The sequence below is a fragment of the Oncorhynchus masou genome, chromosome 15 (assembly GCF_036934945.1).
Source record: "Oncorhynchus masou masou isolate Uvic2021 chromosome 15, UVic_Omas_1.1, whole genome shotgun sequence".
Lineage (NCBI taxonomy): Eukaryota > Metazoa > Chordata > Actinopteri > Salmoniformes > Salmonidae > Oncorhynchus > Oncorhynchus masou.
Genome location: NC_088226.1, coordinates 44,775,656 through 44,798,076, shown reverse-complemented (window position 1 = coordinate 44,798,076; position 22,421 = coordinate 44,775,656). Strand labels below are relative to the sequence as shown.

The following is a 22,421-nucleotide window of genomic DNA, read 5'->3' as shown; positions in this document are numbered from 1 at the left end:
ACATTAAAAAGGTGTACTGGTGCTGGAAAAATCACTCAAAAAAGCATGTCTATGTGGACAATACATCTGAGAGCAGTATGTGCAGACATTCACTGTATTCTCCTATCAGGAACGTGGCTCCCCTCACCTGGCGTTTTTGTTAGCGTCTGCCCTTAGCATCTTAACAGCCACCAGTACTGGCTGGTTGTCACTGATACCAAAGGAGAAATCCTCATCCATAAACTCCTGCATGCCCTCTGCCTCACACAGGTGGACCTGTAGGGGGACGAAACATGGAGCCTCTGTTCAACACACTACATCTAATGGTCACTAACGATGGTCCTAAAGAGCCACAAAGGTTGTGAAAGCTTTTTCTCGAGCTTAAATCACCAGATGAATCTATTCGATGACCCTGATCAATGTTCTTTATCTCAGAAGGGCATAAAAAATCTGTTTAATTGATGTAATGTAAATCGTTCACAGAATTGATTTCTGTTTACTATGTGATGTCCAGAGAGCACAAACCTCTCCAAACTGTCCCTCGCCCAGCTTTTCTTTAAAGGTGAGCAGTTTCCTGGGGAACTCTTCCACCGCCACGTCCTTCCCTGACAGCAGGTCCATGGTTAGAGCAGGGACCGCGTAAGTGTTGCCCCCAGTTACGCCCTGCAGGTTTACGATGTCTGCCTCGGCATAGTGAGGGACTCCGTCCTGGGCAAATGTTGCCGTGGGAGCCTTGGAGGCTGTCACTGCCACCACTGTGCTGGTCAATGCTGGAACCGGAGAAAAGAGTTGAAGATAAATCAGCAATATGACACGATAATACACAATAGGGCGACTTCATGCTTACAGAATGCAGACATCCAATATTTCCAACCTCCGTAACCCAACTCCAGCATATGTCTTTTCTGGTCATTTAAACCCTGCCTTTGTGTCTACTTACCGGCCTCCTCCGAGCTGTGGGAGAACTCAGGCAGTTTGCGTATCAGTCGTGAAGGCTCCTGGTAGTCAGGGCCCAGGGGGAAGATACGCTCGTAGGTGGAGCTCGACTCCTGTTCGCTGGGTGCTGATGATGATGATGATGATGATGAAGGGTTGTTGTGGCTGTAGGCGAATGTCTCGCTCTGTAGTGACAGACTAGCAGTTAGTTCATCGTCCAGCATCCGCCGCGAGGCCTAGAATAAAGGATGCTGGGGTGAAGAGACACATCTGACCAGTCCTGATTGATCAACACATGGTAAATAGTAAGATTTGTATAATATTTTGCATTTCCTGATAGTAACGAACAGTTACAAACTAACTTTCACATTCAGAGACATGGTGCTTCAAAACGCTTTGTGAATCAGATAAAACGTTTGTGAACAGGCAGGATCTCTCACCTTCTCCAGCATCTTTTGCCAGACCTGCCTCCAGAGGATGATGACGATGATGGCGACGAGGATGAAGATGATGGCCACCAGGCAGCCAATCAGAATTCTGGTGTTGCTGTCGTCTATTTTGTGGGTAGGGTCATCCCCTGGGGAGGGGATGGGGGAAGACACCATTCGATTGGATGATAGAATTAACCTCGACAGGATTGGTGGGTCCCCTCGGGACGGTTGAGCTAATGCAGGTGAATGCGATTAGCATGAGGTTGTAAGTAACAAGAAAATTTCCCAGGACATAGACATATCTGATATTGGCAGAAAGCTTAAATTCTTCTTAATCCTAACTGCACTGTCCAATTTACAGCAGCTATTACAAGTGAAAGAATACCATGCTATTGTTTGAGGAGACTGCACATCTATGAACTTGAAAAGTTATTCATAAAACAATTAGGCACATTTGGGCAGTCTTCATACAACATTTTGAATATAAATGCAATGATTCATTGGATCAGTCTAAAACGTTACACTTACACTGCTGCCATCTAGTGGCCAAAATCTAAATTGCACCCGGGCTGGAATAATACATTATGGCCTTTCTCATGCATTTCCAAGACAGTACAAAAAAATATGCATGGTTTTTTCTTTGTATTATCTTTTACCAGAACCAATGTGTTATATTCTCCAACACAGAAAGGCAGCAAGGATACCCATATAGTCATTCATTTCATATTTCCACTAAATTCAAAGTATTTCCTTTTAAATGGTATCAAGAATATGCATATCCTTGTTTCAGGTAGTGAGCTATAGGCAGTTAGATTTGGGTCATTTTACACGAAAATTGAACAAAAGGGTCCGATCTTAAAGCAGGAAGTGGGTTTTGGCCACAGCCATTGCTCATGGGTGGGAGTGTGTGGTAAAAGAGGTAAAACGGATAAAGCGTGTGTGCAATGCATGTATAGTGGGAACTGACCTGGTTGAGTGCTGGTGGGGGGGCCACTGCCAGTCTTAGGTGGAGCCAGGGTAGTATTGTACATGGCTGTGTCTGGAAGAGAACAGACAGACGTAAATCACAACAAAGCACTGATAATACTTTACAGATGAATATTCAAACCAAACAAGGTGTGTTTTCTCTACAGCACATGATTTGGAGGTGATCTCTTGTGTGTGTGTAAACATTTACCTGACTGGAAGGTGATTTCGCTAAACATCATCCAGGCGTCAGCGAAGTAGAAATGGCACTTCATAGCACTGGCCATGTGATTGGCCAGAGAGACAGTGATGAATCGGGCGCTGGGATTGACGTCGTCCACCACAGGGCTGAAGGAAAGGGGCGTGGCCTCCCAGTCAGCCTCGGAACGGAAGTAACACACAACCTGGCGGAATGCCTTGATATGCCGCATGAACATGTTGTTACAGTGCACCTAGAGACAGAGAGAGATGGGTGAGCAAGAGGGGAATACGTTGTGGAGACTGAAATCTGTGAAAATGTGGTCTGTTGATTGGGAAAAGGGTCAAGAAGCTGAAAGATTTAGAACTGTAATGCCTGTAATTTGGGAATTAAAAAAACACCAACTCCCCTTATGCACACTGTAAACAGCTGGGAGATAACAGCCCCACCCACCCACACACACCTTCATGGTGGTGAAGTTGCGTGTGCGGTCGAACTCGAACATGATCTCCACGTATCCGTTGGGGAAGCTCTCGTTGGTCCAACCTACGTAGTCGTAGCCAGGCCACACATTGTAGACGTGGCTGTGGGTGAAGTCATCTAAACCACACATCCCATCAGTCAGCTGGCCCAGGCCCTCCGTCATACTGGAGATGGAGAAGATAGAGAGAAGAACAGATAAAGATATAGCTCAGAGTTGGCGGATTTTGAGGTAGTCAAAATACAAACTAAAAATATGTTTTTTGGGATGAACCAGAGAGTCTCTGTGTTGACAACCTTGCTTGACACACAATAATTGCTATTTTCATGTTTAATTACCAAGTATTTATTTTACAATGCACAATATTCATTTTGTGAAAGGGAAGCTTGAGAGAAACTATTCCGCTATCTGTTTGTTCAACTTCCCTCCACCGACCACTAGGTGGTAGCATCATCTTTTCCACATTCAACATCTCCTCTTGGCAGTGGTATCAAAACCTGAGCCATTTTCTCTTCTCAGACAACATTCACAGACTTAAACTCAGAGAGAGAGGGAGAGAAAGAGAAGCAGAGAGAGAAATAGAGATAGAAGTCTGTCTATAGCAGAGAAACTGAGGGCAGCGTCATGGAGGAAATTATTCAGCACACATGGACTCAAACACAAGCACAGAAAGGCAGCAAGGATTCCCATATAGTCATTTATGTTCTCAAAAAGTTTTAGTCCAAAGACACTGACTTAAACTCTCGCACGACTTAAACTTATGCACCAGAAGTCATGTGTGGGTGTAATTGTCTCTGTGTGTGTTCGTAACAGTCCAGCGCATTACTGTGCAGAGAAGCATTCTTGTGTGTGTATACGTATGTGTGTGTGTGTATGCGTGACAAAACCACAGTGACCCATGCCTTTGTGCTGTCTACATCCTGCCGTAACTACAGTAACCAGGCAATAACAGGGCCAGCGTGGAACCACAACTCCGAGATTGGTGAAGGAAGGACAAAAGGAGGAGAGGAAGAACTGAGGATGAGGTTGGATAAACCGAGAGAGAGGAGGGATACTTTAAGACAGGCAGAATGAAAAGGAGAAAGAATAAGGACAAGGAGATGAAGAAAAAGAGAAAGGAGGAAGAGCAAGATGAAAGTAGGAGCGATGCACACCCACCTGTAGATGACGGCTCCGTCGTACACCGAGTCGTTGAAGTGGACAGGCTGGCCCTCTAGACTCATCTGTTCTCCTGCTGGAGCGTTGTAGGACACCAAACCGTCTGGCAGAGAGAGGGACTCTGTATTAGCCTACTGCGCTGAATCCTAAACACTGTTTGCCGAACTCTGTGTAAAGGATGCCACGCTGTTTCTTAGCGTGTACAACTTCCTCCTGATTCCACTCACACTGAAGCTCGATCCCAGGACCTCTGCCTTGCGAGCACACGTGACCAACCTCTTGAAGCGTCTTACCAGTCAGTGCCATGTGAAAGGCTAGCAATTCGGCGGCGGAAGTGGCAACACTTCAGGCTGAGGAACAAGTTTCTCATATGTGCTACATATGTCTACCTATGGTTCACAATAGGGAGCTCTTCCACATCTCCCTTTCTCCTCCCCCTGTCTTACCGAGCCATTCACAGCCGTAGAGCTCCACCCTCATGCAGACGTTCATAGAGTGGTCTGAGACGGGCATGAACCTCACGAAGCGGGCGATGATCGGAGGCTCCAGGTCCTTCAGCATGATGTCATATGCATTCCTGTTCCCCTCAATGACCTATAGCCATGTCACCCACAGATAATAATCAATCAATCAATTAGCCTAAATAATAAGCAATAACTCACCCCTTCCAGTTATCATCCTCACAAATCACCAGTAGTACCATTATCAATCAATATTTTATGATCAACATTTTTATATTCCTGTCCCTGTCAACCAATAATCAACTCCATCAATAATAAAACTGATTGATTACCTGGTTGCCTTGCCTGTTCCTCCAGGAGATCCAGCGGCTGCCGTCACGGCTGTATTTGATCTTGTACATCTGGGCAAACTCGTTGCCGATGCCCCCTGCGTGGCGGCCCTGGGTGCCCACCAGGGTGATGAAGTGGAGGGAGCGCAGGTCTACCTGGAGGAACTCCTTCAGGCTGTCTGGTTCCACCATTCTCTCTGGACACCACGCGCCATCACCCTCCTCAAAGTCCAACCTGAGAGAGGGAGGAGAGGAGTGGGGAAGTAGAGGGAGAGAGGAGAGAGGAAGATAACACATAGAAAAAATGAGTGTGAAAATGAGCGAAAGGGAGGCAGGAGAACACAGAAAGAGAGGGAAAGGGTGGAGGGTAAGGAGAGCTGAGTGGAAAGTGAGTGTGGTGGATGGATGTCAGTTCATACAGCCTATTAAACAAACACCTTTGTTGTAAATTAATGTGAAAGTGTTCATTTAGGGCTGAGCTGGCAAGGGAGAGGGGAAGCTAGGTCAGAATAAAAATAACATAGATTACGTTCCTTACACTGTGCAGGCCACCCACACTCTCCAACACGCACACATATGCACACACACATTCACTCCCTCTCTCTCGGTTTCTTTCCCTCTTGCTCTTTCTAGGCTTATCCACAATAAGCTGAGAGCGGGAATTGATGTGCAGTTTATTGAAAACACACACACGGACACACGCTATTGAAAACTTTTGTGTGTGAGTGTATACGAGTGTACATGAGAGTTCATGTGTGTAGTTCTGGGGGCGCATGTATGTGTCCAGTCTACTAAATTGAAGTTGAGATGTATGTATGTATACACTGAGTGTACAAACCAATAGGAACACATGCTCTTTCCATGACATAGACTGATCAGGTGAATCCAGGTGAAAGCTATGATACCTTATTGATGTCACTTGTTAAATCCACTTCAATCAGTGTAGATGAAGGGGAGGAGACTGGTTAAAGAACCATTTTTAAGCCTTGAGACAAATGAGACACAGAGTGTGTATGTGTCATTCAGTGGGTGAATGGACAAGACAAAAGATTCAAGAGCCTTTGAACGAGGTATGGTAGTAGGTGCCAGGCACACCGGTTTGTGTCAAGAACTGCAACGCTTTAGAGTTCACGCTCAACAGTTTCCCATGTGTATCAAGAATGGTTCACCACCCTTAGGACATCCAGCCAACTTGACACAACTGTGGGAAGCATTGAAGTCAACATGGACCAGCATCCCTGTGGAACACTTGACACCTTGTGGAGTCCATGCCCTGACGAATTGAGGCTGTTCTGAGGGCAAAAGGGGGTGCAACTCAATATTATGTTTTGTACACTCAGTGTGTGTGTGTGTGTGTGTGTATACAGTACCTGCCGTATCTAGCAGCAGTCGACTCAGACCACTGACTGGAGGCTGAGATGTCTTCGTCCTGAATCTGCCCTCCTGACATCCCCAGAGGGTACCGACACACACCTACAACACAAGACAGCTTTTAGTACACACACACACCCAAACATGCGCTCAAGTATTAACAGCCCGTTATTGAAACAATGTAAAGCATAGACATTAGCTCAAGGAGCTACCACAGGCAAAGTTACTCGTCACGCGAGCACGGTTCACGGGACCACCTGCACTACACCAAGTTGTGTGGTGGTAACTCTTACTGAGGTCTCAGACATAAACACACAGTCTGTATTGACCTGGATTATGTGTCTAATCTCTTCCACCTGGTGCCATGGTTTTAAACACTATATACTGGGTTTTAATCATAACTCCCCCAGCCCAGCCCAGCCCGACCAATCACAGTGGTGTTGTCTATAAACCATAGACCTTCAGACATTAATCATTATTATGAATTATTATAAACCACAGACATACACCCTCCTACTCCCTTCCTCTAAAATCAAATCTCGAGTCATCACAATCTGAAATTGAGAGAGCGGTGGGCGTTTAGTCAGGGTCAGGGTGGGCACAAAAACACACCCCCCTCTCCCCAGCACTAAGAGTGTGGTTACTTTATTGAAATAAAGAGCAGGGATCCATTCAACCTCTCTGCCAGTGCAAACGTAAGGGGTAGTGAGTGTGTGTGTTTTAGAGAATACCCTCTTACTCCTGTGTGGTCTTTCCCCTGTAGCAGAGTGGAGACGATCAAAGTCAACTGTGGGCGTTTGAACATTTCATCCTGTTTCACTGTGATCCGCTGGACAAGCGGGTAACTACTTGTGAAATGGAAGAGACGGTATCTTTTTAACTTTTACAAGCCTGAAATATAATTTCTTTACTTTGTTGTTGTTTCTGGATGTAAAAATAGAAGGTGATTTTCCATGAATATTAGGGTTAGGGCTGGGAGTTTATGGATTATTTATTGAGGTTAATAATAATCATTGGCCATATCATTCCTTCAACGGTCTTCTCTACTCAGTAGAAAACTGATGCTAACCATTACATGTTTTCTCAGTTGCTGAAACACTAAAACCCATTGGCTGAACAAAGTCCTCAGTTGCCTGAACTCATTTAGCTAATTATGCAGTCTGTTGTCAATACCTTAAACCCTTTCACATGGTAAAACACCATTTGCAGATATCACTTAGACTTTTCAGCAAAACTCTGAACACATTCTCATTCTCAAAACACACTCTAATGCACATGTCATCCATACTGGTAAACACAAGTGGCAACAATCAAATACAAATAGAGAACACATGTCATTGATTGAACACAACCACTCAAAATTGATTTAACCCGTTTCAAATGCTGCGACACAACCAATATAAGCCAGTTCAGAGAGCAAACAGGTTGTTGAAGGTGGGAAGGAGAAAGTCTGAGAATGGATAGAAGAAACAATGTGAGAGGACGAGTGAGTAGGTGGGCGACGAGAAGGAAGAGGAGGAGGAGGGCAAGAAAGAGGAAGAGGAGGACAAGAAAGAGGAAGAGGAGGACGAAGAGGAAGACAAAGAGTGGAAATATCTGATGAAATTCCACCAACAGTTTTGACCATGTTCTTGTCCATGGACTGAAATGAGGGAAGCAGGACTGAGAGTGCAACCCAATTTGAGCCGATTTTCTGTGTCCACCATAGTAAAGACATTCAGAGAAGAGAACAGGTACAGTTTACTACTGTATTTTTGTAATTGCAAATTTACTGTACTACACTATATGCAGCTGTTTCAATAGACATTTGTAAAGTTAATCACTGTATGTATTGTACTGCATGAGTATGTTTTGTAACTGCACAACTACTTTTTGTAGAATTGCAAGGCTACAACATGCAGGTGGAAGGACAGCTATATTCACTCGGGAGCAAGAGGCCGTTATAGTTGGCATGGTCCTTCAAGATAATGCAATGCGACTCAGAGAAATCCAGGAACGAGTGATATAAGACAACACACACTTCCAGAGAATTGACAGTGTGAGCATTTCCACAATTGACAGTGTCCTTTTGAGCGCAACTCACCAAGGGTGAAAGAACTGCGAGCACAGTATGTGCAAGTAAGTGTACATTCAGAAACGTTTACTGTAATCCAGATTGTCTACAGTACTAACACATACTATGTGAAAGACATTACTCTTCAGTACATACAATGTATGTGAATCAGAAGCCTAATTGTACTCTACAGTATAGCACTGTCTCTGTACGACTTACAAAATCCTACATACAATATATTGTATTTCTACACAGACAATATTTGACTTGGAATCCTTGGACAGACCCCATGTGTTCATCTTTGTCTATGAAGCAGGCTTCAAACTAACAAAGAGGAGAAGAAGAGGCCGAAACATGATTGGACAGCGGGCCATTGTTGAAGTCCCTGGTCAACGAGGTGGCAATGTCACAATCTGTGCTGCTATCAGCAACCATGGTGTTCTACCTCACCATGTTACACTCGGGCCATATAACACCCAGCACCTTATAAAGATTTATTGCCAATCTAAGAGATATTTTATTTGAGCAGCAGGTTCAAGAGCAGCAGGATCAAGAGCTAAATGAGAATCCCATTCCCACCTATATGATAGTGTGGGACAATGTCAGTTTCCACCGAGCTGCTCAGGTAAGGGAATGGTTTAACATCAATGGGCAGTTTATGAACTTGTACCTCCCTCCATGCTCGCCTTTCCTGAATCCGATTGAGGAGTTTTTCTCCTCTTGGAGATGGAATGTGTATGATAGACAACACTACACCAGAGTAAATCTGCTGCAAGCCATGGATTTAGCCGTGGTGATATAGGTGAGGAATCATGTCAGGGCTGGATACGGCACACAAGAGGCTTCTTCCCCCGTTGCCTCAGGAGGGACAATATTGCTTGTGATGTCGATGAAGTGCTTTGGCCTGACTCAGACCAAAGACAAGAAGAAGCACATTGATCACGTTTACTCCTTTGATTTTTGTCCCTTTTAGTATTGTATACTGTAGTACAGTGCATGGTAGGCTGTATACTGTACAATGGACAAATTGCATGGCCCTGAACATTGTGCTTTCCATTTATTAACAGTACTGACTGCTCAATAGATTGACTGGTTGCAGGTTCATATCAACAAAGAACAAGAATTACAGTATCACAGAGACAAAGGACAAGTTTGTGAGATGCAGCGTACAATACTGTAAAAATAGGGGTACAGGGAGGAGGAAGAACAAAAAACAAAATTGCAAAGAGCAAAGCAGAGTAGTAATTTCTGATCAATTTTGAGCTACTATGATAGAACATGTTTTCGTTCATCAAAAGACAATGACGCAAAAATATGAATATTTTTTTAGATTAAAAATGTACTTCTCCCTGAGAATTGTATGTTTTGAACAATGTGTTTCCTATTTTTCGGTGTATTGTTTACTGACTGCTTGAGAGTGTATATCATTTTGATCACTTTGTTTATGATTTGAGAGCCGTGTTTGATTTTGAACACAGGTAAACTGTTTTGAGGCAAATGTTTCATTTTGCGAGAGGAGTCAGAGGTTATGTAAATACTGCTTGAAGATGAGGTTTGTGTTGAATGTTTTCAGGAAATAGAGCAAGGTTTCAGAAATAGTGTTTTAGCAATTGAGAAAAACTGTAACTTGGAGACAACTGAATCAATGTCTTCTCTGCTTTCCGGCTAAACATTTCCCCAAACTATCTGAATGTGTGTGTGTGCGATAGCACAGGGTCACGCTGGTCAGTATGAGTGGCAGAGGGAGTTCAAGGGGACACAGAGAGAGAGCGAGAGAGAAAGCGAGAGAGCGATAAATACTTGTGTGTTTATGTGTGTGTATACTGAAGTGTACAGAGTGTGTGATATCTTGGGGTCAGGCTGGTTCCAGGGAGTGGAGGAGGAAGTGCAGGCCAGGGAGACTTTCCTTTCAGCATGGCCCCTCAGCTCACTTTTTTATCCTTTCTTTCTGTCTTCCTTCCCTCTTCCAAATGTTTGCTTAAACATCAATATGGGGAAACCTCTCAGGGTTCGTCCTGGCAGTGACGGTGAGACTCACTCCAGAAACAGATCCGTCTCAAAACAAAAAACTATTCCAGATGTGAAGCTACCTTCTCCTCCGCACCTCCTCCTTTCCTCCCTTCCATTCTCCTCTCTTTATCTTCTCCTGTCCTCCCTCCCCCATCTCCTGCCGCCTTCATGCTTAGACAGACATGTCAGCCATAATCACCACACACTTTTCATATTTTCAGTCTATTAGTGGTATCCTTGGTAACATAATTGCGATCAAATGTGATAACATCTGCCATTCCTCCAATAATAATGTCAGTTTTGATTCATGTGTTGTATTCGGGAACATTTCATTGGCTCTCCAGGCAGCTCTAAGACTCCATAAGCGAGCAGTGAGCAAAACATCCATACAATGTTTTACAACAGTTGACTAAACTCTGGTTAATTAATAAAGATTAAATCAAAATGATTCACACTGTAGATTATAATACAGTGTGCACAGTACTCATTTGCACAGATCTGTGCACTTTTGCGTGATGAAAATGCTGTGCTTAAAGGTCGACTTTGGGCAAATCTCCCAAAATAACAGCTTTAAACTGTATAACAATGCACCACCATATCAGATCATTTAATGCTTTAAAAAAATAAGATATTTGGCTACAGAAGTGCCATTTCTTACCTATCTCTACAGCTTCCATCCAAAAACAAATCCTGTGAAACGACGTCAACACATACTGGAGGTGTTAGGGGCCAGCTACATTGGCTAACATAGCTAACGAACTGGCTACGTCGATTGAGGAGCACATGACCAGAATGACAAATTGATGAAGCACCGAAGGCAGAGCACATTTCTGTTTCAAAATTGAGAAAGAGGCAGAGTTGGACCATTTTTCATGCCGAAAGTCGACCTTTAATATATGAGTGGTGGAAGTTGGGCTTGTTGACCATAGTACAGGTGTAGGATCTTAATTAGAGTAGCAGGACACCTTTCCTGCAATGCAGGACATTTGTAACTTGTATTGTATTTGAGGTTTAAAAAGGATTCTGAAGTTTGCAATTACCACTTTTTAAGAATTGATTTTACTTTACGAAAAATACATCAAACCCATCAAAAATAATCCACATAACAATTCATATTTCCTGTTGCTGCAGGATTATTTTCCTGCTGTAGCAAACTGGCTCAAATTGATCTTACATCTGTAATTCACCACTGATCTATGAGTGAGAGGAGAAACATGAGTACATTCACATACAGGTGTACGCTGTAAACAGAGGCAGGGAGAAAGAGAACCAGAGAGAAAGAGAAAAATATGGGGAGACTAGGCCTGACTTTGCATGCATTCACAGAGCAATTGATTGTTGTTTTCAGACTAGAGTAACTGAAAAATGACAACATTATTTACCTGATATTTAATGAATGAAGCATGCCATATTAGTGTCATAGCAGGACACAAATACAACAGAATGAAACTCTGAACAACCACATTATGTGGGATTCACTTGGTACAAAAAGAAAACTGTTCCATAATAAGGTCATTTCCCATTAACTACATCCAGACAGATCCATTGGCTCAGCCCAGAGACAATAGAGGAGAAAGCAGAGAAAGAATTTGTAATTGCCTTGGATGTAATTGGTGAAAATAAGTCATTATCAGTGGCTCAGACCACACTCTAAACTAAAGCACGCAATAAAGGACGAGAGAGAGAGAGCGAGAGAGAGCCGTTTTTCAGTGCGCCAGATGAACGTCTCTCCTAAATGTTGGTCTGTGGGGTGTTTATCTAGCTTACCCTCAGGGGTGACCCATGGGGCACTTCTGAGGACTTACTATACACTTTTGAGGACCAGGGTAGCCTAGTGGTTAGAGCGTTGGACTAGTAACCGAAAGGCTGCAAGTTGAAATCCCCAAGATGACAAGGTACAAATCTGTCGTTCTGCCCCTGAACAGGCAGTTAACCCACTGTTCCTAGGCCGTCATTGAAAATAATCATTTGTTCCTAACTGACTTGCCTAGTTAAATAAAGGTCAAAAAAACAATGACAATTGATTCCCATTGAAAATCCTATTTTCCCAAACCCTAATTAACCCTTAACTTAAACCCAAATCCTAATTCTAACCCCTCAGCCTAAAATGAGGACCAGCTAAATGTCCTCTCATTTCTGAATTTTGGTTGGTTTACTATTCTTGAGGCCTTCCTTATACTCACAAGTATAGTAAAATGTGTACACATACACACCATCTAAAAATAAAAGATCACCTCTGAAAAGGTGGAAAAATACCATCCTTGTGTGGAGAGAGAAAGAGAAGAAAACATGTTTTTTCAGATAGGTGCAGTGAAATGTGTTGTTTTACGGAGTCAGCCATACCAGTGCGACGCACCTGGAGCAAATGAGAGTTTTTCACCTTGTCAGTGTGGGTATTCAAATAAGCGACCTTTTGGTTACTGGCCCAACGCTCTAACCACTAGGCTACCTGCTGCCCAAATATAGAAAGAGAGAGCTGGACGAACACACTCTCACATCCATATTGGCACATACTCTTACAGGTCACACACACACGTAAGCACACGTAAGCACGCACACACACACACACACAGCTCCAAGTGGCTTCTTTCCCTCTCTCACCACCTTTTCTTCTCTGTGCTCGTGCTCTGGCCAGTGAAAGGCAGGCTTGTTTCATAGTGCTTGATGTCTAACCACAGGCTCCAAACACACACACACACACACACACACACACACACACACACACACACACACACACACACACACACACACACACACACACACACACACACACACACACACACACACACACACACACACACACACACACACACACACACACACACACACACACACACACACACACACAGTACTCAATGTTGTCCTTGGCCATCTTGTGTAAACTGTCTCATAGCCTTTCTATTGTAATATGATGAGAACAATATCTTCAGCGCAATGGCTGTACCCAGCCTTGGTGGGAGTTTATTTTTGTGTGTGTGTTGTGCATGCAGAGTCTGTGGTTAATGCATTCCAGACATACTGACAGCAGGAAAGTATATTGAAATGGGCTTCCCATGTGTATTTGCTGGGATTGTTGATTACTCAGAAGTGGTGGAGTGCAGAGTACTAATGCACCCGAACATGGCCAAAGTTCATTTAAATTCATGCCACAAAATGTTCTAAATCCCAATTATCCCCCATTGTGGAGAATCATTTTGCTGACGGCAAGTGAGAGAGAAGTCTTAATTATCTCCAGATTTCAAATCCTCTAAAGTGGGCAAAGATTCTTTGAAACACCCGAGAATGGATGAGGGAATTGTGCGTCTGTCCGTCCCTTGTCACTCTACAGTTTTGCTTGGGGTCTCGTTGACTCAATCACAGGTCTTACTGTGTCTAACTATAATTCTGCTGCAAGGATGGAGAGGAAAAAAACAGAAGGCAGGAAATATGCATTGCTGAATTTAGTAGCACCGAGATGCATGGTGATGCCAACTTTCCCCTGTTTAAAATTCCTGAGCAGTGTAGTTATACCATCTCTGTCTTTCCCATTTCCATTCTGAGTGGGTGACATGCTGTCACTGTAGAGTAGGAGCCATAGAGACTGGAATAAGCCTGGAGTAGAGATAGATGGAGAAATAGAGGTGGATTCAGGTTGGGATAAGACTGGACTGTAGATCAAGTAATATGGATAGACTAAAGCTGTATACTGTCAAGCTGACCACTCTGCTGTATGTCCGGAGCACATCTCATAAACCCGGTCAGAGGGCGGCAGGGTAGCCTAGTGGTTAGAGCGTTGGATTAGTAGTAACTGAAAGGTTGCAAGTTCGAATCCCCGAGCTGACAAGGTACAAATCTGTTGTTCTGCCCCTGAACAGGCAGTTAACCCACTGTTCCTAGGCCGTCATTGAAAATAAGAATTTGTTCTTAACTGACTTGCCTAGTAAAATAAAGGTAAAATAAAAAATAAAAAAAGAAGAGACTTCTAGCAACAGAGATGACGAGTTGTAGACAGGCCTGAAAACAACCACAGCACCCACCACTTCACTGCTCAGTCCCATTGGAGAGAACACCCATTTTGTATAAACCTTCTCTCTCTCTCTCTCTCTCTCTCTCTCTCTGTCTGCCAATATAGCAACATGCTAGTCTTAAAGATCAGCCACACTGTAGGCTGTAAAATACACGCATGAATGGAGAGAAGGGTGTGTCTCAGTGAAGGCTCTTCAGAGGAGGAAGGGGAGGACCATCCTCCTCAGTGAATTTCTTAAAAATAAAAATGGTAAAACATTTTAAAAAAGGAATAATTTTTAGATAAAACTATACTAAATATAATTACATGTAACCAAATAATTGATTAAAACACACTATTTTGCAATAAAGGTCTATAGTAGCCTCGACAGCACTCATGGTAGCACCAGGTGTAGCCGGATGGTTCTCACCCCCTTCCATAGACTTACACAGTAATTATGACAACTTCAGGAGGACGTCCTCCAAACTATCAGAGCTCTTGCAGCATGAACTATATGTTGTCCACCCAATCAAAGGATGAGAGAATTAATATAGTACTGAAATCATAAAATGTGGTGAGTAGTTGACTCAAAGAGAGAGAAAGACAATAGTTGAACAGTTTTAAACTATTTCATTACTTCCAAAATGAGAAGCAAGAGTGAGTCATTTTTTTTCTCCAGTTTCACTTAGGCCTACTTAACTAGCAAATGCAACTAGCCAGTTTAGCCTACTCAAACCCCCTGTTCAAACAGAGGGATGCTATGATAGCTAGCTGGCTTTGACTATCCAACGCAACACTGGAACTCTTCCAAGTCATTGCAAGCTTTTGCTTTTACTACAGTGCATTTGGAAAGTATTCAGACCCCTTGACTTGTTTCACATTTTGTTACGTTACAGCCTTATTCTAAAATTGATTAAATAAACAAATATCCTCAGTAATCTACACACAGTACCCCATTAATGTCAAAGCGAAAACTGTTTTTGGACATTTCTACAAATCATTTAACAATGTGTTAATGCAGTGTCAATACACTGCACCTATGTAACTACCAGGCAAATGCATATGGTTTTGGAACCTTAAGTGAAGTGGTGGTGTGCTACCACACTACCAGGCAGAAGGGTGAAGAGTGCAATATGGACTGTAAAGAGTTAAAGCTGGAATCCTTAATGGTGAAACTTCCACCTTCTAACAGGACAACGACCCTAACCACACAGCCAAGACAATGCAGGAGTGGTTTCGGGACAAGTCTCTGAATGTCCTTGAGTGGCCTAGCCAGAGCCTGAACTTGAACCCGATCAAACATCTCTGGAGAGACCTGAAAATAGCTGTGCAGCAACGCTCCCCATCCAACCTGACAGGGTTTGCGAGAATCTGCAGAGAAGAATGGAAGAAACTGCACAAATACAAGTGTGCCAAGCTTGTAGTGTCATACCCCAGAAGATTTGAGGCTGTAATCGCTGCTTCAACAAAGTACTGAGTGGGTCTGAATACTTATGTAAATGTAATATTTCCATTTTTATACTGCTTACTGACTGTACACTAATGTTACTGCATAATTGTAGCTGGTTAACTAACACGCTAGTTCTATTAGCTATGTTGACTATGAAGTTACTTTAGGTAATATGGTGATAATGATGTAGGCTGTTTGTTATGAAATGGTTTGGCTTGGAAGGTTGTTTTTCCCTGGTCACAAACAGCTGATGTGTTGTGAATTGAAGTTCACAAGCGAAAGGAAAAATTGAGAGGAGGAGAGTGCATAGATGCGAGAAGGAATACAACGTGGCTGCTATGAAAGTGAACTGTGTTTACGCGTGATCAGGTATTCCTTCTGCCGATTCTGTTGAAAAACATTCTTAAACGGAAGCAAATGGAACAAAACGGGGATGAACATACCTGAATTTGTCCAATAGAAATTCTTGTTTGCAACTGTTGGACTTGATTACACTCTACGTCAGCTTGATGCAGGCAAAAGTGTGTAAGGCGGTATTGAATGTGTCATTGTCTGTCCATATGTCACCGTCTGTCAAATGTCTCTCTCGACCTGTATGCACCTACATTGTAAACTTTCATTCATAGGCTAGGTTGTAGCAACCTCTGTCAGGATTTGGCCAGGATTGTTCCGGTTTTTGGTCACTAGATGCCCCCATTGTGCTTTTTGACCTTATGTTTTTCCCTTGATCCCCATTATTATTTGCACCTGTGCCTCGTTTTCCCTGATTGTATTTAAACCCTTAGTTTCCCTCAGTTCTGTGCTCTGTGTTTGTATGTTAGCACCCAGCCCTAGTGTTCTGTGTGCTCTTGTCGATTCCGGTGGACGCTCTTGTGGAATTCTGTTTTTTTGTTTTTGTTTATTTATTTGTGAGTATCTCTTGAGGCTTTTTTGTGCTTTACCTACCACCTTTTGGATTTGCCATTTTTGTATTGAAGGACTTTTTACTTTATTAAATACACCGTCTTAAGTACTGCTGTGTCTGCCTCATCTTCTGGGTTCTGCTGACTATTCGTGGCTCAGTTGGTTAAGTGACTGTTTCTCACTCCGGAGACCCAGGTTCGTAACCGGGTCCTGACAGAAACACAGAGCCAAAAATGAACCCAGAGGCAGCCAGTTCCCAGGACCTTTTTGCCATGCTGTCCCACCACCAGGAGACTGTCCAACGCCACGAAGCCGCCCTGGTTCAGCAAGAGGCCTTAATGGCTAGACATTCTCATCTTCTGTCGGAGATGCTGACTTCCATTAAGCAAATATCTGATCGACTTACCCCGGCAACAGTTCCCGTCCCAGTACCTCAGATTCACGTACCCATGGCAGTTAACCCCCTGGCTGAACCTCGTCTTCCACCTCCCCAACGGTTCTCAGGTGATCCAAGTGCTTGTAAAGGGTTTCTCACCCAATGTTCTCTCTCCTTTGAGCTGCAACCCTCGTCGTTTCCCACCGACCGGTCTAAGATCGCATATATCATCACCCTGCTGTCGGAAAAAGCCCTGGCCTGGGCTACTGCTGTGTGGGATGCCCATAGTTCCTGCTGTGCCAGCTACTCTGCCTTTGCTGAGGAATTCAAACGAGTGTTTCAAGGCCCAAGCAGTGGTTCTGACTCAGCCAAACAGCTCCTGACTCTCCATCAAGGTTGGCGCAGCGTGACGGACTATGCCATCCAGTTCCGCACGGTGGCAGCAGCGAGTGGCTGGAACAACGAGGCGCTCACGGTGTGCTTTCTGAAAGGCCTTTCCGACACTATCCAAGATGAACTGGCCACTCGGGAACCACCGGACAATCTCGAGTCCCTGATCAAGTTGGCCTCACGCATTGACCAGCGTCTGAGAGAGAGAGAACTCAACCGTAGACCTCTAGCCCCTATCAGTCCCAGCTCCGAGTCCCCACCTTTATCCTCGCTGGCTCCACCGGAACCCATGCAGATTGGACGCATCTCCCAGGCTGAGAGAGACCGCCGGATGAGGGAGCGACGCTGTCTATATTGCGGCAAACCGGGCCATTTCCGTTCCACGTGTCCCGGGCTCCAGGGAAACGCTCTGTCCCGTACAGACCGGGGGAACTGTAACGGGAAACATAACTTCCTCCCATCCGTCCAACTCCCGTCTGCTCATTCCAGTCACCCTCTCCTGGGACAACCACAAGCTTCACCTTCAAGCCTTGGTAGACTCTGGAGCCGCAGGTAACTTCATGGATGGTGTCTGGGCGAAGGAGAATGGCGTTCCCTCTGAACCTCTAAGTGAACCCATGAGGGTCACTACATTGGATGGAAGCCCTTTGGGATCTGGACTTGTCACTCATGTCACTACCTCCTTGCGACTTTCAGTTTCACAACACCAGGAATTGATGAACTTTCATTTGATCTCCTGTTCCGAGTTCCCTCTCGTCCTTGGATACCCCTGGCTTCACAGCCATAACCCTCACATCGACTGGTCTGTGGGCACTATCAAGCAGTGGGGTCCTACGTGCCAAGCTACTTGTATTTTCCAGAATTCCCGAGTTCTACTCCCGAGTCTTTAGAATCCATCGACCTGACCCGAGTTCCTGAGTGTTACCATGACCTCAAACTGGTGTTTAGCAAACAGAGGGCCACCATGCTACCACCCCATAGACCTTACGATTGCCCCATCGACCTGTTTCCGGGCACTTGCCCCCCAGGGGTCGGATCTTTTCCCTATCTCCACCCGAACGAGCTGCTATGGATACCTACATCAAGGACGCTCTGGAAGCAGGCCTCATGCGTCCATCCACCTCCCCGGCGGGAGCAGGGTTTTTCTTTGTGGCCAAGAAAGACGGTGGATTACGTCCTTGCATCGACTACCGGGGGACTCAATGCCATAACCGTCCGTAACCGTTACCCGCTACCCCTTATGGCCACAGCCTTCGAGCTGCTCCAGGAAGCAGTTGTTTTCACTAAGCTTGACCTGCGGAACGCATACCATCTTGTGCGGATCAGACCTGGTGACGAGTGGAAGACCGCTTTCAACACGCCTACTGGTCACTATGAATACTTGGTGATGCCCTTCGGCCTGACCAACGCCCCCAGCGGTGTTCCAAGCGCTCATAAACGACGTGCTTAGGGATATGCTTAACATATTTGTGTTCGTTTACTTGGATGACATCCTCATCTTTTCGAGCTCCCTTCAAGAACACACTAAGCATGTCAGACAAGTACTCAAATGCCTCCTAGACAGCCATCTGTACGTTAAGCCGGAAAAATGTGAATTCCATTCATCCCGAGTACAATTCCTGGGATTTGTAGTGGATCCCGGTCGAGTCCAAATGGACCCCAGGAAGGTAGGGGCGGTAGCGGATTGGCCCACCCCCAAATCCGTTAAGGATGTTCAGCGTTTCCTGGGCTTCACAAACTTTTACCGCAAGTTCATCAAGAACTTCAGCTTGGTGGCAGCCCCTCTCTCAGCTTTAACCAAGGGTGGCAATGCAAGGTTTTTGTGGGGAAGAGAAGCTGAGACGGCCTTCCAAGGACTCAAGCAGCGCATCCTCTCTGCTCCCATCCTGATACTACCGACTACGGATGAACCATTTGTGGTGGAGGTAGACGCATCAGAGGTTGGTGTTGGAGCTGTCCTGTCTCAGAGGGGTGAAGACAAGAAGCTTCATCCGTGCGCTTTCTTCTCACACCGGCTTACCCCGGCTGAGAGGAACTACGATGTGGGGGATCGTGAACTCCTAGCGGTTAAGATGGCATTGAAGGAATGGAGACACTGGCTCGAGGGGGCTTCTCACCCGTTTCAAGTGCTTACGGACCACAAAAATCTGGAGTATATCCAGCAGGCGAAGCGGTTGAACTCTAGACAAGCTAGATGGTCTCTTTTCTTCAATCGATTCCAGTTTATCCTCACCTATCGGCCCGGGTCGAAGAATCTCAAACCGGATGCCCTGTCCCGAGTCTACGCTCCTGCCATTCGAGATGACACGGACATGCCTGTCCTTCCTGCTGCTAAGATTGTGGCTCCGATCTCGTGGCAAGTTGAGGATACCGTGAGACGAGCTCAAGCTATTGAACCGGACCCGAAAGGAGGTCCTGGAAATCGGTTGTTTGTCCCCAAGGCAGTGAGGACTCAGGTCCTTCTGTGGGGGCACTCCTCTCGCCTCACCTGTCACCCGGGCGTAGGTCGCACCTTGGAGTTCATCCAGCGTAAGTTCTGGTGGCCTACCATAAGAGAAGACGTTGCCACTTTCGTCAATGCCTGCCCCGTGTGCTGCCAGGGCAAATCTTCTCACCTCCGCCCTCAAGGACTCCTTCACCCTTTACCTGTTCCCCACAGACCCTGGTCCCATATCTCATTGGACTTTATTACTGGACTTCCTCCATCCCATGGCAATACTACTATCCTAGTCATAATCGACAGGTTTTCAAAGGCGGCCAGGTTCGTCCCTCTGACTAAGTTACCTTCTGCCAAGGAAACGGCTGAGTTGGTAATTAATCATGTGTTCCGAGTCTTCGGCATTCCTCAAGATATGGTTTCTGACAGAGGTCCCCAGTTCGCCTCAAGGTTTTGGAAGGCCTTCTGCCAAGTCATGGGGGCTTCTGCCAGTCTATCTTCAGGGTACCATCCGGAGTCCAACGGCCAAACAGAGAGGATGAATCAAGAGCTGGAAACCACCCTCCGATGTATGACTCGTGACAACCCGTCCACATGGTCATCCTTTATTGTTTGGGCCGAATACGCGCACAACACCTTGCGCTCCTCCTCCACTGGTATGTCCCCGCACGGGTGTCAGTTTGGCTATGCTCCTCCATTGTTCCCGGACCAGGAGGCAGAAGTCAGAGTGCCTTCAGCCTTGAAGTTCGTCAGACGCTGTCGGCTTATGTGGAGGAAGACCCGTCTTAATCTTATGCGTTCCTCACAGAGGTACCAACAACAAGCCAACAGACGTCGCCGTCCCGGGCCTACCCTGCGCCCCGGCCAGAGAGTCTGGCTCTCCACAAGAGACTTACCACTACGGGTGGAGTCTCGCAAGCTGTCCCAAAAATACATCGGTCCCTTTAAGGTTGCCAGGAGAGTTAACCCAGTTTCTTATCGCCTACACTTACCCAGATCCCTTAAGATTAATCCCACATTTCACATTTCCTTGTTAAAACCTGTTGTTTTTTCTCCCCTTGTCCCGGCAGACAGACCTCCCCCTCCGCCTCGTGTCATTGGAGGCCAGCCGGCTTATACCGTCCATCGGATACTGGATTCCCGCCGGGTGCAGCGGTCCTGGCAGTATCTGGTGGACTGGGAAGGCTACGGTCCTGAGGAGCGCTCCTGGGTTCCTGCCAAAGACATACTGGACCCTGACAGTTCAGGGCCCTCCACCCCGAGAGAGCTGGTAGGAACGTCAGGAGCCGTTCCTAGCGGGGGGATTCTGTCAGGATTTGGCCAGGATTGTTCCGGTTTTTGGTCACTAGATGCCCCCATTGTGCTTTTTGACCTTATGTTTTTCCCTTGATCCCCATTATTATTTGCACCTGTGCCTCGTTTTCCCTGATTGTATTTAAACCCTTAGTTTCCCTCAGTTCTGTGCTCTGTGTTTGTATGTTAGCACCCAGCCCTAGTGTTCTGTGTGCTCTTGTCGATTCCGGTGGACGCTCTTGTGGAATTCTGTTTTTTTGTTTATTTATTTGTGAGTATCTCTTGAGGCTTTTTTGTGCTTTACCTACCACCTTTTGGATTTGCCATTTTTGTATTGAAGGACTTTTTACTTTATTAAATACACCGTCTTAAGTACTGCTGTGTCTGCCTCATCTTCTGGGTTCTGCTGACTATTCGTGGCTCAGTTGGTTAACCTGTTGATGCTCTGGGGGCACTATTTCATTTTTGGATGAAAAACGTTCCCGTTTTAAACAAGATATTTTGTCACAAAAAGATGCTCGACTATGCATATAATTGCTACCGTTCGAAAGAAAACACTCTGACGTGTCCAGAAATACAAAGATCTTCTCTGTGCGTGCCCTATAACGTGAGCTTCAGGCAAAACCAAGATGAGATGGCATCCAGGAAATGACAAGGATTTTTGAGGCTCTTCTCCTACACACAGACGCTTTCAGGAAACACTGCGCATTTGGTATTTGACTGAGAGTCTCCTCATTGAAAACATCAGAAGCTCTTCAAAGGTTATCTGGTTTTTGTGAAAATGTTGCGTGCTACATGCTACACAAAATGCTATGCTAGCTTTGCATACTCTTACACAAATTAGTCAATTTCTATGGTTCAAAAGCATATTTTGAAAATCTGAGATGACAGTGTTGTTAAGAAAAGGCTAAGCTTGAGAGCAGACGCATTATTTTAATTTTATTTGCGATTTTCAGAAATCGTTAACGTTGCGTTATGCTAATGAGCCTGAGGCTTTAGTCACGATCCCGGATCCGGGATGGGGAGTTTCAAGAAGTTAAGTGACTGTTTCTCACTCCGGAGACCCAGGTTCGTAACCGGGTCCTGACAACCTCATGATGGGTATAGGGCAAATGTGAGTATCATGCAGTAGCCTAAACCTATCGCTGTTACACTGGGTGAATGGAATATGAATGACAGTCATCCAATACGCTGTAATAGAAATAATGCCATG

The 22,421-nt window shown here is 45.1% G+C and overlaps 1 protein-coding gene across 3 annotated transcripts in view; it reads right to left on the bottom strand.

Annotated features, from left to right (window-relative positions):
- LOC135556289 (discoidin domain-containing receptor 2-like) overlaps nucleotides 1–22,421 on the bottom strand; it is a 60,999-nt gene that overhangs the window by 10,059 nt on the left and 28,519 nt on the right. The window contains exons 3-13 of one of the 3 annotated variants that reach the window (XM_064989363.1): nucleotides 6,311–6,413; nucleotides 4,944–5,175; nucleotides 4,597–4,744; nucleotides 4,151–4,253; nucleotides 2,975–3,158; nucleotides 2,524–2,764; nucleotides 2,314–2,385; nucleotides 1,356–1,492; nucleotides 920–1,151; nucleotides 505–749; nucleotides 128–255 (exon numbers count right to left, since the gene is read on the bottom strand). In XM_064989363.1, the coding sequence (XP_064845435.1) occupies nucleotides 128–255; nucleotides 505–749; nucleotides 920–1,151; nucleotides 1,356–1,492; nucleotides 2,314–2,385; nucleotides 2,524–2,764; nucleotides 2,975–3,158; nucleotides 4,151–4,253; nucleotides 4,597–4,744; nucleotides 4,944–5,175; nucleotides 6,311–6,413 (1,825 nt within the window). The remainder of the gene's footprint in view (nucleotides 1–127; nucleotides 256–504; nucleotides 750–919; nucleotides 1,152–1,355; nucleotides 1,493–2,313; nucleotides 2,386–2,523; nucleotides 2,765–2,974; nucleotides 3,159–4,150; nucleotides 4,254–4,596; nucleotides 4,745–4,943; nucleotides 5,176–6,310; nucleotides 6,414–22,421) is intronic. The other 2 variants (XM_064989365.1, XM_064989364.1) reach the window with 2 other exon arrangements.